The sequence below is a fragment of the Muntiacus reevesi genome, chromosome 4, assembly GCF_963930625.1.
Source record: "Muntiacus reevesi chromosome 4, mMunRee1.1, whole genome shotgun sequence".
Taxonomy (NCBI): Eukaryota; Metazoa; Chordata; class Mammalia; order Artiodactyla; family Cervidae; genus Muntiacus; species Muntiacus reevesi.
The window spans coordinates 21,082,793-21,098,083 of NC_089252.1; the positions used below are offsets into that span (position 1 = coordinate 21,082,793).

The 15,291-nt window shown below is 39.1% G+C and overlaps 1 protein-coding gene across 3 annotated transcripts in view; it reads right to left on the reverse strand.

Moving 5' to 3' along the window:
• Positions 1 to 15,291, reverse strand: part of MAPRE2 (microtubule associated protein RP/EB family member 2) — a 177,389-nt gene that overhangs the window by 71,032 nt on the left and 91,066 nt on the right. For all 3 annotated transcript variants that reach the window (XM_065932378.1, XM_065932377.1, XM_065932376.1), the window contains one exon: positions 5,882 to 6,009. In XM_065932378.1, the coding sequence (XP_065788450.1) occupies positions 5,882 to 6,002 (121 nt within the window). In that variant the 5' untranslated portion in view covers positions 6,003 to 6,009. The remainder of the gene's footprint in view (positions 1 to 5,881; positions 6,010 to 15,291) is intronic.

A 15,291-nucleotide genomic window follows, 5' to 3' on the forward strand; every position in this document is an offset into this window, starting at 1 on the left:
GGACTGAATACAGTAATGAGACAAAGAGATGGTTGATTGCTTTCAAGGTCAATATGTATGTATGCGTATATGTATGTACACACATGAACACAAATATATCATCCATCTATGTATGGGGCAGCTGGATAAATGAAGATGAGTGCATACACACTTTTTCCCACCATGGTATTTAGCATTACAAAATGCAGTGAACAGAAAAGCCCAACAAAAACAGCAATTTATGTTTATTTTTGGTAACAAAGGATCAAATATATATATATAAACAAACACATTTAGAAGGAAAAAACACTACTATTTTCCATATTCTACTCAAAAAATAAACTCCTTTCAAGCAGCACATTAGTAGAGACATGGGAGTGTATTACCCACTGCAGCAGCTAAACCCTACTCTGAATCTCCTTCGCCTGATTTTTCAACTCACTTTTTGCCCCCCCTGCTCTCCAATTAGTTAGTTTGCTGAGACCAAGTAAATAGGTTTTAAAAACCATCTTCAGCCAAATAAAATCAGAGAAAAACTATGGGCAAAACCCCTAAAACACCACCTCTATGTAATATGTCACAAATATGAATAATATTCCACTGTAATACAATGACATCTGCAACAACAGTAACACAATCCAAGATGACTTAACTTTCTGAAAGCAAGTAACAAGCAATGATATTTTATAAAGCTAAGTAAGCTCTGGAGCTACCAGACACCGACAAAATATCCTTACTTGGTTTCAGTTCAACGAGAGGAGGTCTACTAAATTTAGACTCTGAGCTGATTTCATCAGCAACCTGTCCTCCTGACAGAGGTCTCTGCGGACAGGAGGGATGGGAATACCGGGGTGGGATCGACTTATTTCATAGGCATAGACTGCAGCCAAAAACAGTCACAAAGCGCATAGGTCCCGGGCATGGCTGACAACCACACCTCTAAATCCTGCAGTGTTGCTGTAAAGACGAGTCCTTTCCGGGAGCTATCAAGGACTCAGAATGGTCAGTGTGACTACGACACAGCCAGCTGGACTCAGGAGCTTTCCTGGAAGAAGTAAACACCAAACACTTGATCCAAGACAAAGCCTGAAACCATCTAGAGCGAGAACACGAAATGAAACTGAATCAAATCCTGATCATTTTTCTGTCTTTTAAAAAAAAAAAATTGCTAGTCAAGAGAAGACCTAAAATTTTTTCATTCTAAAAAATGGTTTAATTCAAACTACACTTTACTCAAATACTAAAATGCTCAGGAAAACAACTGAGCTGTTATAACCAGGCTGGGGACAGGCGTGGCATCTGAGCATCAGCAGTCTGCTCTTCCCGTGGGGGGAGTGGGGAGGAGACAGGAGATGGGGGAGAAAGAGAGGACAGTCTGCAAGAGTCTCTGGGGCAAGGGGGTGTCGCTGGTCAGCTGCTGGCTGGCCAGGCTCTGGCAGTGACTCAGCTGTGGACCCAACGGCTTGGCTGCCTGCATCCCAGTTGAGGGGACAGGACTGGGGCACAGAGAAATGGCTGTCAGAAAAAAGTCTCAAAGGAAATTCATGCATCAGAGCAGAGAATGGGGAGGGTGAAGAGGAAAAGGAAAGGTACATTCTTTTCACTCCCAACCACCTCACTGCCTCATTTCTCTTTGCTTTTCTGCTCCAGATAGTTCACTACCTCTTCTATCCTCTCCAAAATGGTATTTCTAGTCACTAAAGTGAATTTCATGGCTTCTTAAGCACCAGACTGTCCATCCTTCTCTTCTTTAAATAAATTTTTTTTTAATTTTCTGTCTTCTCTTAAATCCCTTATAAAATTCTATCAAACTGGTTTGAGCTGGTACTAAAGTAAAACCAAAATGTGTCACTCTGCAAAAAGCCCTAGAAATTTTATAAAGCAGTTGAACTAAAACATAAAATATTTTTAAGCCAAACTAATCAGGTATTTCATGTGGTTCAATCCCCCATCCCAACACGGGAAATCCACAAATATTCATGTTCAAATCAAACGTAGATAAGCCATATCCTGTCATATTATTAGGCCATATTCACACCCACTGACAGTCTGTCCTTCATTAATGTAGTCCAGCTTTTCACTTGAAACATAAAGGTTGCTGCTCACAAGACATGGATGCAAACTAAAGATGCATATGACTGTATAACCCAGATTTCATGTTCAAAGTCAATTTCATATGGTTACATCCCTGGGTTAAAGTAACAGGAAAAGAGCAAGTAATTTTCATCCTTTTGCAACTTACTACAATGTGTTTCAAAATGTTAAACCTCACACCATCTCTCCTGTATAAAGCTTTAAAAATGCTTAGATGGAAACAGATGATATAAAGATAGAAAATTCTGCAGAAAAAGATGCACACATGTGAAGCAGTATGTCAGCTATTCACAAGCTAAAAGAAAAGCTGATGTTAGTTTTAACGTTAGCTGGAGGGAGAGCTCTTAGCTGGAAATAAAAAAAGAAATAGGAAATAATGCAAATGGGGAAATAATGCCAAAGGGGGACTGACAGTGCTGGAACATAAGTCTTTAGAAAAAAAGAGTAAGGAACGATTTTACTGAACAAGAAAAAACATCAGTTAAATATGTGAAGGTATTTTGTGTGTTTTTCCACAGCTTATAACTAAAACAAAATTATACACAGTAAACTAAAGGAAGTAAAATGAAAGTAAAAGAAAAAGATACTATCCAAGAAATCAGACTACTCATAATAAGTGTGCTGAGGACAAATCACTAAGGTCACCAATATCTGGTTTTGTTCTTATCCTAATGACACTGTCCTCACTGCTTGCACCGTCTTCTAGAACAAAGAAGGGTATAAATAAATAAGTTCATAAATAAATAAAATGATAGAATGTCTTGCCAAATGCCACTGTTGAAGACAAAGGTCAAAGACTAAATTATGAATAGGGAAACTGTGCCAGGTAAATTCTGGATATTTTTACTGTTGGTGGTTTGGGGTTCCTCTAAAATGCACAGCAAGCTCTTGGCTGCAGCCCAGAAGTACTTGGGGTGCTTGTTGGCTGGCACACTTTACGCTTTGCACATCCAGAGATGCTGATTTAGAAAGTCAAGGATCCCCCAAACTGGCATTCTTAAGCAGCTTCCCAGAAGATTATAAATGCACTCAGTCCCAAGTTTACACTTTGATGAAACGACTGCCTAAAATAAAACACCCATTTCTCTACTATGGGGATTAACACGTTTGTTTGCTTTTTGAGGGAAAAAATACAACATATTTGGTAGCCAGTGAGTTACCCTAATGACAATTATCTGTTCTTGTGATCAAAATGTTTTCCACAGGTTTCATCAAGTCACACTGGATGGCAACGTAGCTATATATAATTGGAAAATGCAAACCAACGCTTTCTTTAAGGTAACTGTTCAAGAACCCTTCACAAATGCTGCTAAAATTTTACTGAATTTGCCTTATGAGAAATTGAAAAGGTATGCAAGGAAATTATATATACATATACAAAGAACAGAGACACACACACAGACACTCCAGCATTTACTACCACTGTATCTAAAAACTCTAATTTGCTTCTCATTTCATTAGTCTGCAAAAACTTCCACAAATGTGTTAAACAGGAAGCTCCTCATGGGCCCCTTTGATACTTTAGACCCATGACTGGCAATTTTCTTTATGACTGTTTTTTCTTATCTCTTTCCTTCACTGGGTCTCTTTTTTTCTGGATAACCAACCCCATGGCCCTTATCCACAGGTACACACAGCCACTTCATGGGAAAGATACACAGTTTTGTCTTTGCCCCACAGCAGTTTCAAACTGATTTGCGTTCATCCTAATATGAGCACTTCTGAGGGAAGAATGTGTGCCAGGCCCCATGGAGAAACGGACCCACAGTTACAATGTAAAGTGGTATTTGTTATTAATAGAAAAGGGATGGCTGATAACAGAAAACACTCTGGGGTTTTTTTTTTTCCTCCAACAAATTAAAAATAAAATATTAAGCCTTCCCTGGTGGTACAGTAGATAGGAATCTGCCTGCCAATTCTGGGAACATGGGTTCGATTTCTAGTCTGGGAAGAGTCCACAGGTGGCCGGGCAACTAAGCCCCTGCACCACAACTACTGAGCCCAAGTACTTAGAGCCCGAGTTCTGCAACAAGAGAAGCCACCACAACGAGAAGCCCACGCACCACGATGAAGAGCAGACCCCCGCTCCCTGCAACTAGAGAAAGCCCACGCACAGCAACAAAGACCCAGCGCAACCAAACACATGCATAAATACTTTCTTTTAGAAATAAAACAAAATAGCAGGGCGTTCCAGCACGCAGAGCAAGAACACACCAGAAAACCTGACTGAGTGGAGATCTGCAGCTGAGCAGGATGCAACAGGGGCCATTTCTGACAGGCATTGCCAGAGTCATTTCAATAGGCGAACAACACATCATTCCTGGGTGTCATCATAGTCTAAGTCGGTTTTCTCTAGATCATACTAAAGGGTAAAGAACTGCTCGGTTTGCATCCATTACTGACCTCCCAGATCAGAGGACTGATGCCTGAAGCCTGGACACAGAGCAGGTGGGTCAGGCAAGGCCGAGCTTCTGGATATCTGACTGTCTTGCTCATGAGAAAATGACAATGGGAGAAGAGGTGTCAGTAGAAGGGAAATTTGTCCACTAGTTGATTCTGATCCAGCCTAGATGCAGAGAAGCGAGAGTGTCCTCTCTGGTGGGCCTGGACTGGTGGGGGGCTGACGGCCCTGCATGAAATCTGTCTATACACGACTCACAGGATGTCCTGCTGCCGCCCCAGCACCGCCGAACCAGCTACACCTGAAGACGCTTCCGTATCGATCATGTCTCATGGGATTTCACACGAATCCATCTCAGGAATATTTTCTAGTCTCGAATACCATTTTGGGTCAGAGGCAGAGAGGAAATCTCTCATCTGTTAGTTCATAAGAATAAAATACTTCCTATTCCAAAAGGAAGACTATGTCTCTGCTAAATACTCTAACCTAAGAATGAATTACTTAACTAGTGACATGTTCTTTAACAAGCCCCCACTTAATCACTGAAATCAAAATTTTTTTTTTTTTAATTTAGCTCTATATGCACTCCTTACACACCTACTTCATAGTAGGCAGGGTGCCAGCTCTGACACTTGACAAAGAATGAGACACAGTCCTGCCCTCAAGGGCTCCGGGTACCTTCAGGGGAATAAGAGCTGGGCCATCTAACACAGCGTGGTAGGCGTTATTCTGGAAGGGTGGCGGGCACAGTGCTCCAGGAATACCACGAAGCCTGGGAGGTCTGGGGAACCCTTCAGAGGGGATGACAATGGGGTTGGATTTTAAAGTGTGAACGAGATTTTACTGCAAATGAAGAGAAGGGGAAAGACCTTCTTGGCAATGGGAGCATGAAAAAAATCCATGCAATGCAAAAGGGAAGGAGTCTTTAAGGAACAAAGAGCATCGTGGGGCAGAGGCGCAGGGCAGGGAGGTGTGGACCATGAAACTGAGGAGATGCATAGCAGCCAGAGGGAAAGGACCTTATCAGTCACGTAAACAGCGAATTTTATCCTGTAGGAAGGACAACGTGGTACCCGGAATGGTAATTTTGCACGATCCAATCTGCATTTTTAGGAAGAGATGTGTGGTGGCTTACTGGGGGGTGACAGAGAAAAGGCTGGGAGACCCGTTACAGAACTTCATCAAGATCACCTGTAACACATTTTGCAGTGGCTCAATGCTCTTTGGTGAACATCACCATTTCCCCCCATACGTTCTTTAATTTATACCTGAGGTTTTCTCCTTAAATTATCTATTGAAGTTGATACGTATATATATATTCCAATTCCAAATACGTCATCTGTGGTTTATAAAATCACATTCCACATGAGTAAATGTTTAGGTAAATACTTAAAAGAATTCTCTTACCTGAACAAAGCTGTTCCACTTTCGTGTAGTTTAAAGATACTATGTCATTAACCCAAGCGATGATGTCATGTCTGCTCATAGTCTCTTGGGTTATCGAGGTAGAATACACATTGACCGCCATTCCCCAACTAGAAAAAACAAACAAACAACATTCATTTACCTACAAGGAAAAAAATGAACTCAGAAAGATGACAGACATCCATCCAACTCTGGCAGAATTCTAATACTGTTAAAACTCATATATGGTTCATGCATCATCATTTTATATCTCCTTCAACTTGATTCAAATGTTGTTCAGGCTCTGAGATTCCTAATGTCTCATGTAATTTAGTGTCTCACTTAGAAGATGAGTTGGGAACAATTTTTTTTTTCTTAATTAGCTTTAGAGAAAAGGAAATTCCCTTGAGAAATAGGATACATACATGTTTCATTAGAAAAAAAAATCTTCACCAGATAGTCTCTATCCCTAAACACTTTGGATAAAGCAAAAAAAAAAAGAAAAAATTATACAGAAAGTATTTGGAACTGACTGCATGAGTCCTCCCTTCATCTCTGACTTTAATATTCTCCTTCTGACCATTCCATGACACCTGCTACTTCCCCCAACTTTTCTCTGGAGTGGCACACAGTGGCTGCGGAAAAAGTAACAGAAAAGGTTTGTTTTGCTTAAAATACTTTGATAGCTATGGTTTGGTAAGATTGGTTTCCTCTTTTTAATTAATAAACAATGTGTTTAGGGCAGCTTTAGATTCACAGCAAAACCGAGTGGAAAGAACAGAGCTTTCCCATATACCCCCTCATCTGACAATCTCCCTATCAGCTGATACATTTCATACAATCAGCGAACCCACACTGATGCACTCTCATCACCCAAATTCTATAGTTTACATTAGGTTCCCTCTTGGTGCTGTATATTCTCTGGGCTATGAAAAACATACAGTGACATGTATCCATCACTGCAGTATCACAAAGAATCCTAAAAAAAACCAATCCTCTCTGCTCTGTCAATTCATCCTTCCCGCCTACCATTTCTGGCAACCACTGACCCCTCTTGCTGTCTCCATAGCTTTACCTTTCCCAGAAGGTCATACAGTTGGAAGCATACAGTACATAACCTTTTCAGACTGGCTTCTTTCACTAATGCACATTGAAGGTTCCTCCGTGTCTTTTCACGACTTGTGAGCTCACTTTTTTTTGCACTGAATAATACTGCACTGTCTGAATGTGTAGCACTGAAAGACATCTTGGTGGCCTCCAAGTTCTGGCAAATAGCAGTAAAGCTACTATAAATATTCACGTGCAGGTTTTTGTAAGTTTTGATTCATTAGGATAAATACCAAAGAGCACGACCGATCTGGGTCATATGGTAAGAGTGTGTTCAGTTTTATAAGAAACTGCCAAACTGTCTCACAACATGGCTGTACCATCCTGCATTCCCAACAGCAATGAATAAAACGTCCTATTGCCCCATGTCCTCACCAACACTTGGTGGTGTCAGTATTTTGGATTTTGGCCATTCTAACAGGTGTATACTGGAGAAGGAAATGGCAAGCCACTCCAGTATTCCTGCCTGGGACCCATGGACAGAGTAGCCTGGCGGGCTGTGTAGTCCATGGGGGTCACAAAAGAGTCAAACACGACTTAGTAACTAAACACCACCACCAAAACCCAACTCTTTAGAGACTTCAAAGTGATATTCTATTATTCTTTTTTTAAATTCAAGTATAGTTGATTTACAATATTGTATACATTAAAGTGACTCAGAGATATACATATATATATATATATTCTTTTTCAGATTCTTTTCCATTAAAGGTTATTGCAAGGTATAGAATACAGTTTCCTGTGCTGTAAAATAGGTCCTTGTCTTTATTTATTTTCTATATTCCAGTGTGTATATATTAATCCCAGACTTCTGATTTATCTGTCCCCCAACTTTCTCCTTTGGTAACCAAAAATTTGTTTTCTATGTCTGTGAGTCTGTTTCTGTTTTGTAAATAAGTTCATTTGTATTTTTTTTTAAGATTCCACATGATATAATATTTGTCTTTATTTGTTTTGACTTACTTCACCTAGTGTGACAATCTTTAGGTTCATCCACATTGCTGCAAATGGCAATATTTCATTTTTTATTAATGGCTGATAATGTCTACCACGTCTTCTTCACCCTTTCATCTGTCAATGGACACTTAAGTTGCTTCCATGTCTTGGCTATTGCAGGTAATGCTGCTATGAACAATGAGGTGCATGTCACCTTTTTGAATTAGAGTTTTCATCTTTCCTGTATATACGCCCTGGAGTGGTATTGCTGGATCATACGGTAACTATAGTTTCACTTTAGTTGCTTTTTTTTTTTTGGTCGTGTGACTTGTGGGACCTTAGTCCCCAAACCAGGGATCCAAATCTGGGCCCCTTGCAGTGGAGGCAGGTCCTAACTACAGGACCACCAAGAACTCCTTATTTTGGATTTTTTTTTTTTTTTAAGGAACCTGAATACTGTTCTCCATAGTGACTATACCAATTTACATTCTCATCAACAGTATAGCAGAGTTAGTTCCCTTTTCTCCACAGCCTCTCCAGCTTTTATTACATGTAGATTTTTTGATGATGACCATTCTGACTGGTATGAAGTGATATCTTATCATGGTTTTTACTTATATTTCTCTAATAATTAACGATGTGGAGTATTTTTTCATATGTCTACTGGTCAGCTATATACTTTCTCTGGAGAAATGTCTATTTAGATTTTCTGCGTATTTTTTGATTGTGCTGTTTATTTTTTGATATTGAGCTGTATGAACTGTTTGTATATTTAGGAAATTAAGCTCTTGTTGGCTGCATCGTTTGCAAATCTTTTCTTCCATTCTGTAGGTTGTATTGTTTATAGTTTCCTTTGCTATACAAAAGCTTGTAAGCGTGAGTAGGTCCTGTTTATTTTCACTTGTATTTCTACTATCATGGGAGACTAATCTAAGTATTGCTGCAATATTATTTTAGACAATGTTTTACCTATGTCCTCTTCTAGGAATTTTAAAGTGTCATGACTTATATTTAAGTCTTTGAGCCATTTTGAATTTGTTTTCGTGTATCATGTAAGAGTGTTCTAATGTCATCGGTTCACATGTGGCTGTTCCGGTTTCCCAACACCACTGGCTGAAGAGACTGTCTTTCCCCATTGTGTCCTCCTGCCTCCTCTGTTGAAGATTAATTAGCCACAGGTGTGTGGTTTGTTTCTAGGCTCTCTCCTCTGTTCCACTGATCCACATGTCTGTTCCACTGATCCACATGTCTGTTCTTATGCCAATGCCATGCTGTTTTGATTACTGTAGCTTTGCAGTATTGTCTGAAGTCTGAGAGGGTTATGCCTCCAGCTTTGCTCTTTCCCTTCAGGATTGCTTTGGCAATTCTGGGTCTTCTCTGGTTCCACATAAGTTTTAGGATTATTTATTCCAGTTCTGTGAAAAATTTTCATAGGTCATTTGACAGGGATAGCGTGAAACCTGTGGATTGCTTTGAGTAGTATGGTCATTTTAACGATATCCATTTTTCTAATCCAAGAGCCTGAGATATCTTTCCATTTCTTTGAATCACCTTCCATTTCCTTTATCAACTTTATCAACCTTCCATTTCCTTTATCCATTTCCTTTTATAGCTCTTAGCATGTAACTCTTTCACCTCCTCTGTCGGGTGTATTCCTTAGTTTTCTCTTTGATGTGATTTTAAAAGGTTCTTTTTTTTTTTTTTTTACTTTCCCCTTCTGATATTTTATTATTAGTGTAAAAATGCAACAGATTTCTGTATGTTAATCTTGTACCTTGCTGAATTTGTTTATTGGTTCTAATAGTTTTTGTGTGGAGTCATTACGGTTTTCTACAGAGAGTATCATGTCATCTGCACATAATGACAATTTTACTGCTTCCCTTCCAACCTGGATACCTTTTATTTCTTTTTCTCATCCAATTGCTGTGGCTAGGGCTTCCCATACTATGTTGAAAAGAAGTGAGAATGGACATCCTTGTGTTCTAAAATTCAGTAGGAAAGGTTTCAGCTTTTCACTGTTGAGTATTATGTTGGCTGTGGGTTTCTGATAGCTTTTATTATACTGATATCTGTTCTCTTTATACTCATTTCAGTGAAAGTGTTTATCATAAATGGATGCTGAATTTTACCAAATACTTTTTCTGCATCTACTGAAAAGATTATTTGGTTTCTGCGTTTTCTTTTGTTGATGTGATATATCATATTGATTGCTTTGCATATGTTTACCACTATTGTGGCCCTGGGGTAAATCCAACTTGACCATAGTGTATGATCCTTTGTTGAGAACTTTTGCATCTGTATCCATCCACGATACTGGCCTGTAATTTTCCTTTCCGGTACTATCTTTGTCTGGTTTTGGTATCAGAGTGATGGTGGCTTCACGGAATGGCTTTAGGAATGTTCCCTCCTCTTCAATCTCTTGGAAGAGTTTGTCAAGGACTGGTGTAAGTTCTTCTTTGTATGTTTGGTAGAATTCCCCAGTGAAGACACCTAGTCCTGGACTTGTGTTTGCAGGGAGGTTTGTTTGTTTGTTTTGTAATTACAGAGTCAATTTCACTTCTAGTGAATTCTATCTACTCAAATTATCTACTTCTTCTTGATTCAGTTTTGGTGAGCTGCATGTTTCTAGAAACCTGTTCATTTCCTCTTGCTTATCCAACTTGTTGGCATATAACTGTTCATAGTATTCTACTGTGACTTTTTATATTTCTGTGGTATTGGTTGTTATTTCTCCCTTTCATTTCTCATTTTGTTTACTTGGGTTCTCTCTCTTTTCTCCTATTTATTCTTGATTTATTAACTAGAATAATTCTACAAAGAGAAATTTCCTCTCTGAGATATTGATCATATAAGAAAGGCAAGATAGATGCCTGATTCTTCCCCTGTATCTTCAGATTTTCACAACAATGAGGTAAGTTCCCTAATAGTCTCCAAACATGACCAATGAGGTTTTTATTTCTAAAGTGTAATTATGAACTTACAGATTTAAACACATTTGAATCACAGTTTAAATCACTGGCTTCTGAGTTTTTTTCTGATAAGGTTCTAGTAGTCTTTGCTAACTTCCCTGCTTTCTGGTATGAGAAAAAGCTTCAGGCTTAACTTGTACATTTGCTGCCTTAGACCTAAAACCAGTCATTTCTCCAAGAGTTCCTTATTCCTTTGGTCACAAATGCTAGAGATAATACTTTTAAGCACAACTATATACAATAGAAAAATATAGACATACAGATTTTAAATAAAAATCTACACAGTATTAAACAGTTGTATTTGAAATTCTTATTAACTCTAAAGCAACAAAAAATCAGCTTTCTACTTAAAGTGCTAAGTGACAATTTTATTTATTTATAGGTAAGTATAAAAATAAACATCTATCCATCCTCAGAAGCACCCTCATCTCTAAATTTTCTTCCCCTGAAGATGTGAAAAAACTTGACACTGGCATCCCCACAAATGTGACCACAGTTACTGCCTCTCTACAACATTATTAAAAATGCTTTTAATTTTTTGCTTAATAACTTCCATTGTTTTCTTTATTATTTAGCATACAAACCATTTGTTTTTAATTACTAGTCAATTTAAAAAATCAACTATGTAAATTATATAAAACTTCAGTAAAAGTTATTCAAAATTTAAAATGTTTTGGAGTGTCTGGTGTAATTTTCATTTACCGACATAATTTTTGGCAGTCCATGTATTTTTCTAATGGCTGTGCCTGCAGGCAGCAGGGAGAAGCTTTTGCTTTAAGAGGCAATGTACTGCTGGCGGATGAGGCACCAAGGTCCAGAACTGTGCCAGAGGGCAAAAAGCCAAGTTGGGATGAGATTTTTGCTCTAGATGATTTAAACACAGAATTAAATGCAAAGCAGGGGAGACACAATCAGATCTGTGTTTTAGAAAGATTATCCACAAGTAAGTGAGTAAAGATGGTCTGTGGTTACGTAATAGATAGAAATGCATAACAAAAGAACAGGTTGAAGAGTTATGATAGCTTTTAAAAAATCCTAAGAATGGAGAAGCAAGTCATTTGCTGCACGTTCTGTCAATGAATCACACTCTTTTCTGCGTCTTTATTGACAACATTCACCAAAGGACAACAATTCTTTTATACTGAGACATTCGGTGCACAAGAGCAAGTAAAGCATTATCTGCCTTCAAGGAGCTCATTAAGATGACCAGGTAAGCAACAGAAGAGCAGCTGATTTTTGCTTTAGTAAAACTTCAGTTAATTATTTACTAGACTCACACTCTAACCTCAACCACATCCCCATCTCCACCGGACACGACTGCAGCCCCCAGAAACCCTGAAGTAAGAACATAACATCTGCTGAGGGACCTGTGGGCGAACAAAGAGAGAGGACAGACAAGAGGAAGGGCGGAGCAGTGAGGGTTAGGAATGTTTTCTGACAGTTTCTAAAATAAAACGACGACGATGCATCACTTTGCCGACAAAGGTCCGTATGGTCAAAGCTATGGTTTTTCCAGTGGTCTTGTATGGATGTGAGAGTTAGACCATTAAGAAGGCTGAGCACCGAAGAAGAATGGATGCTTTCAAACTGTGGTGCTGGAGAAAACTCTTGAGAGTCACTTGGACCGTAAGGAGATCAAACCAGTCAATTCTAAAGACAACCAATCCTGAACGTTCACTGGAAGGACTGATGCTGAAGCTGAGGCTCCAATACTTTGGTCACCTGATGCAAAGAGCTGACTCATTGGAAAAGATCCTGATGCTGGGAAAGACTGAGGGCAGGAAGAGGCAGGGGCGACAGAGGATGAGATGGTTAGATGGCATCATTAACTCAATGGACATGAGTTTGAGCAAACTCAGGGAGATAGTGAAGGACAGGAAAGGCCAGCATACTGCAGTCCATGGGGTTGCAGAGTCAGACCCGACTTAGCAACTGAACAACAACAATATACCTACTTCAAATTAATACCAGTGGAATCAACATAGTTCATTTCTATTTACCATCTGTGCTGATGAGAATATTCTTAGAATCTATCTTTCTCCATATTTTACCAAGATACTTCTAAATTCATTTCAGTTTGTGGTTATCTTTCACCTCCTCTATTAGTTTCCCATCCAAATGTGTGACACCTTTAGATTTTGCAGGGGAGAGCTTGAGGTCCAGATTTCCTCTGTGCAGGGAAGGCAACTGAAGTAGAAAAAGAATTCTATTTCTGCTCTGCCAGTCACTCTTTTCTCCCCCTAATTCCTTCAGAAAAAGAAAACTTCCTACAGGTGCAACTTCAATACATTTAAGCTGAAATAATTCATCTGACTCAACAATTCACAAATGAGAATTTATATATCTCCAAAGGTTAAACTCAAGGCCAGTGGAGTTAGCTCCTGTCTAAACATCCACTAAAATCTGAAGACGTCATTATAATTTCTTAGATGTCAATATATATTGCAATATAAAGGTGAAAGTACTGGTCTCTACTTATTCATCAAATATGTTGTATAGATAATTATCTATATTTTCTTTATAAAGAAATTTTTCCATCATGTTATAGTTAAAGTGGTTCCCTGCTCCCATTTTGACTCTTGAAAAATAAAAAATCCTATGTGGGGGCAGGGCAGGAACCGTATTCTTTGCTGACAAATGTGGACTTCTAGTCTTTCTGAAGGACAATTCAAAATATTAATTTTTAAAATTTTACTGAGTAATTTGCAAAGACTCAGGCAAGCAAAGTAAATGGCTAAAAAGGTAAGATAACACTGAATGCGACAGAATAAAGAACCAACGGACTGTGCAGGGTTTATTCTGTTTGGTTCCTCAGCATGCCTGTTCCAGAGAAATTACTGTTTATTCTTCGATGACCTGACATCTGGTCTCTAGGACAAGCATTTCTCTCTGTGTCACCCTCGTAAAAAAGGAAGTCCAAGCCCTGTCCTCTAATTTGCGGCTTTCAGCTGGTGCTCTAACTAGATCACTATGTGTTTAAAGCCTGGTAAGTACAACAGCACTGAAAGTAGTAAGTGAGAGACAATTTCCTAGCATGTTGGTCTCTGGGCCACACATCTTGATACAGCATTAAAATTTCATTTTAAAATGAACTTGCACAGCAGAAATTAACACAACATTGTAAACCAACAATATTTCAATAAAACAACTTTTTAAAAAATGAATTTGCATCCACTGCTCCTTCTTGAAAATAAACCAATAGTCACCACATAGTTTATACACAGTGTATAGTTTATATACTGTTTCTAGGAATGTCTAAATGCCTTTCTGGGAAACTGGCGCTATATATATATGTGTATATATATAATCTATAATGTTATATATATTATAGCTAATATAGTATGTACATATAATATTGTGTACACACTATATTATATACATATTATATATGTATATATATACATATACATATATATTTTTTTGCAAGTGAGAGAAAGAAAAACACACAGAAAAAAAAAATCCCTTCCAGCAGGTGAAGTCACATTTCTGACTTGTCCATGGACAGTGATCACTGACCCATGTGACTCTGGAAAAAGGCCAGCCTTAGCCTAAGGGCCAGTGTGTGGATTTTGCCCCATTTCACCCTGCATGCGTGGGCTTCTCAGGTGGCACTAGTAGTAAAGAACCCGCCTGCCAATGCAGGATACATAATGAGATGCGGGTCCGATCCCTGGGTCAGGAAGATCCCCTGCAGAAGGAAATGGCAACCCACTCCAGTATTCTTGATGGAGAGTCCAGTGGACAGAGGAGCCTGGTGGGCTACAGTCCACAGGGTCACCAAGAGCGGGACACAGCTGAGGCGACTGAGCATGCATGCACCGTGTATGCAGCACTTGGGGGTGGTGGCAGGACAAGTATACTAAGTTTATGCTCCGCAGCAGTCACTCAACCATACAAATCAGAGACTGCATTTCTGCTTACTGAGACAAAAGGAATTCTACATGACTAAGTGGGACTTGAGTTTGCCTACTGAACAAAGCCTGGATAAAGATTTGGCAAGCCCCGACCTATGGAAACCAAAACATGGATTCTACCCCCTCACCAGTCATCAGCTCCCAAACCAATGACAAAGTAGTTCACAGTTTTGTCCAAGAACAAACTGGGCAAGGTTTGTGAATTATTCCAGAGGAGGGCCTCTTCAAAATGTGACAAACATATAAAATGTCACAGCTAACGAAAACTGGAATTATTTCTTACATAACTCATTCTGTCTCTGCACCTCGCACTTACAAACAGACCACTCATGTAAAGTTGGAGGAAGAGGTGGTGTTTTTCCAGCAAGGCTCACAGTAGACCAGGTGTCTCAAGATTCTGGCTCTAGTGCTTCTGTGGGTGTGTGGCTGTAGGAAGAGGGGCTTGAGAAATTAATTTTGGGACTGAGGCATGTGGAACCTATTTTGA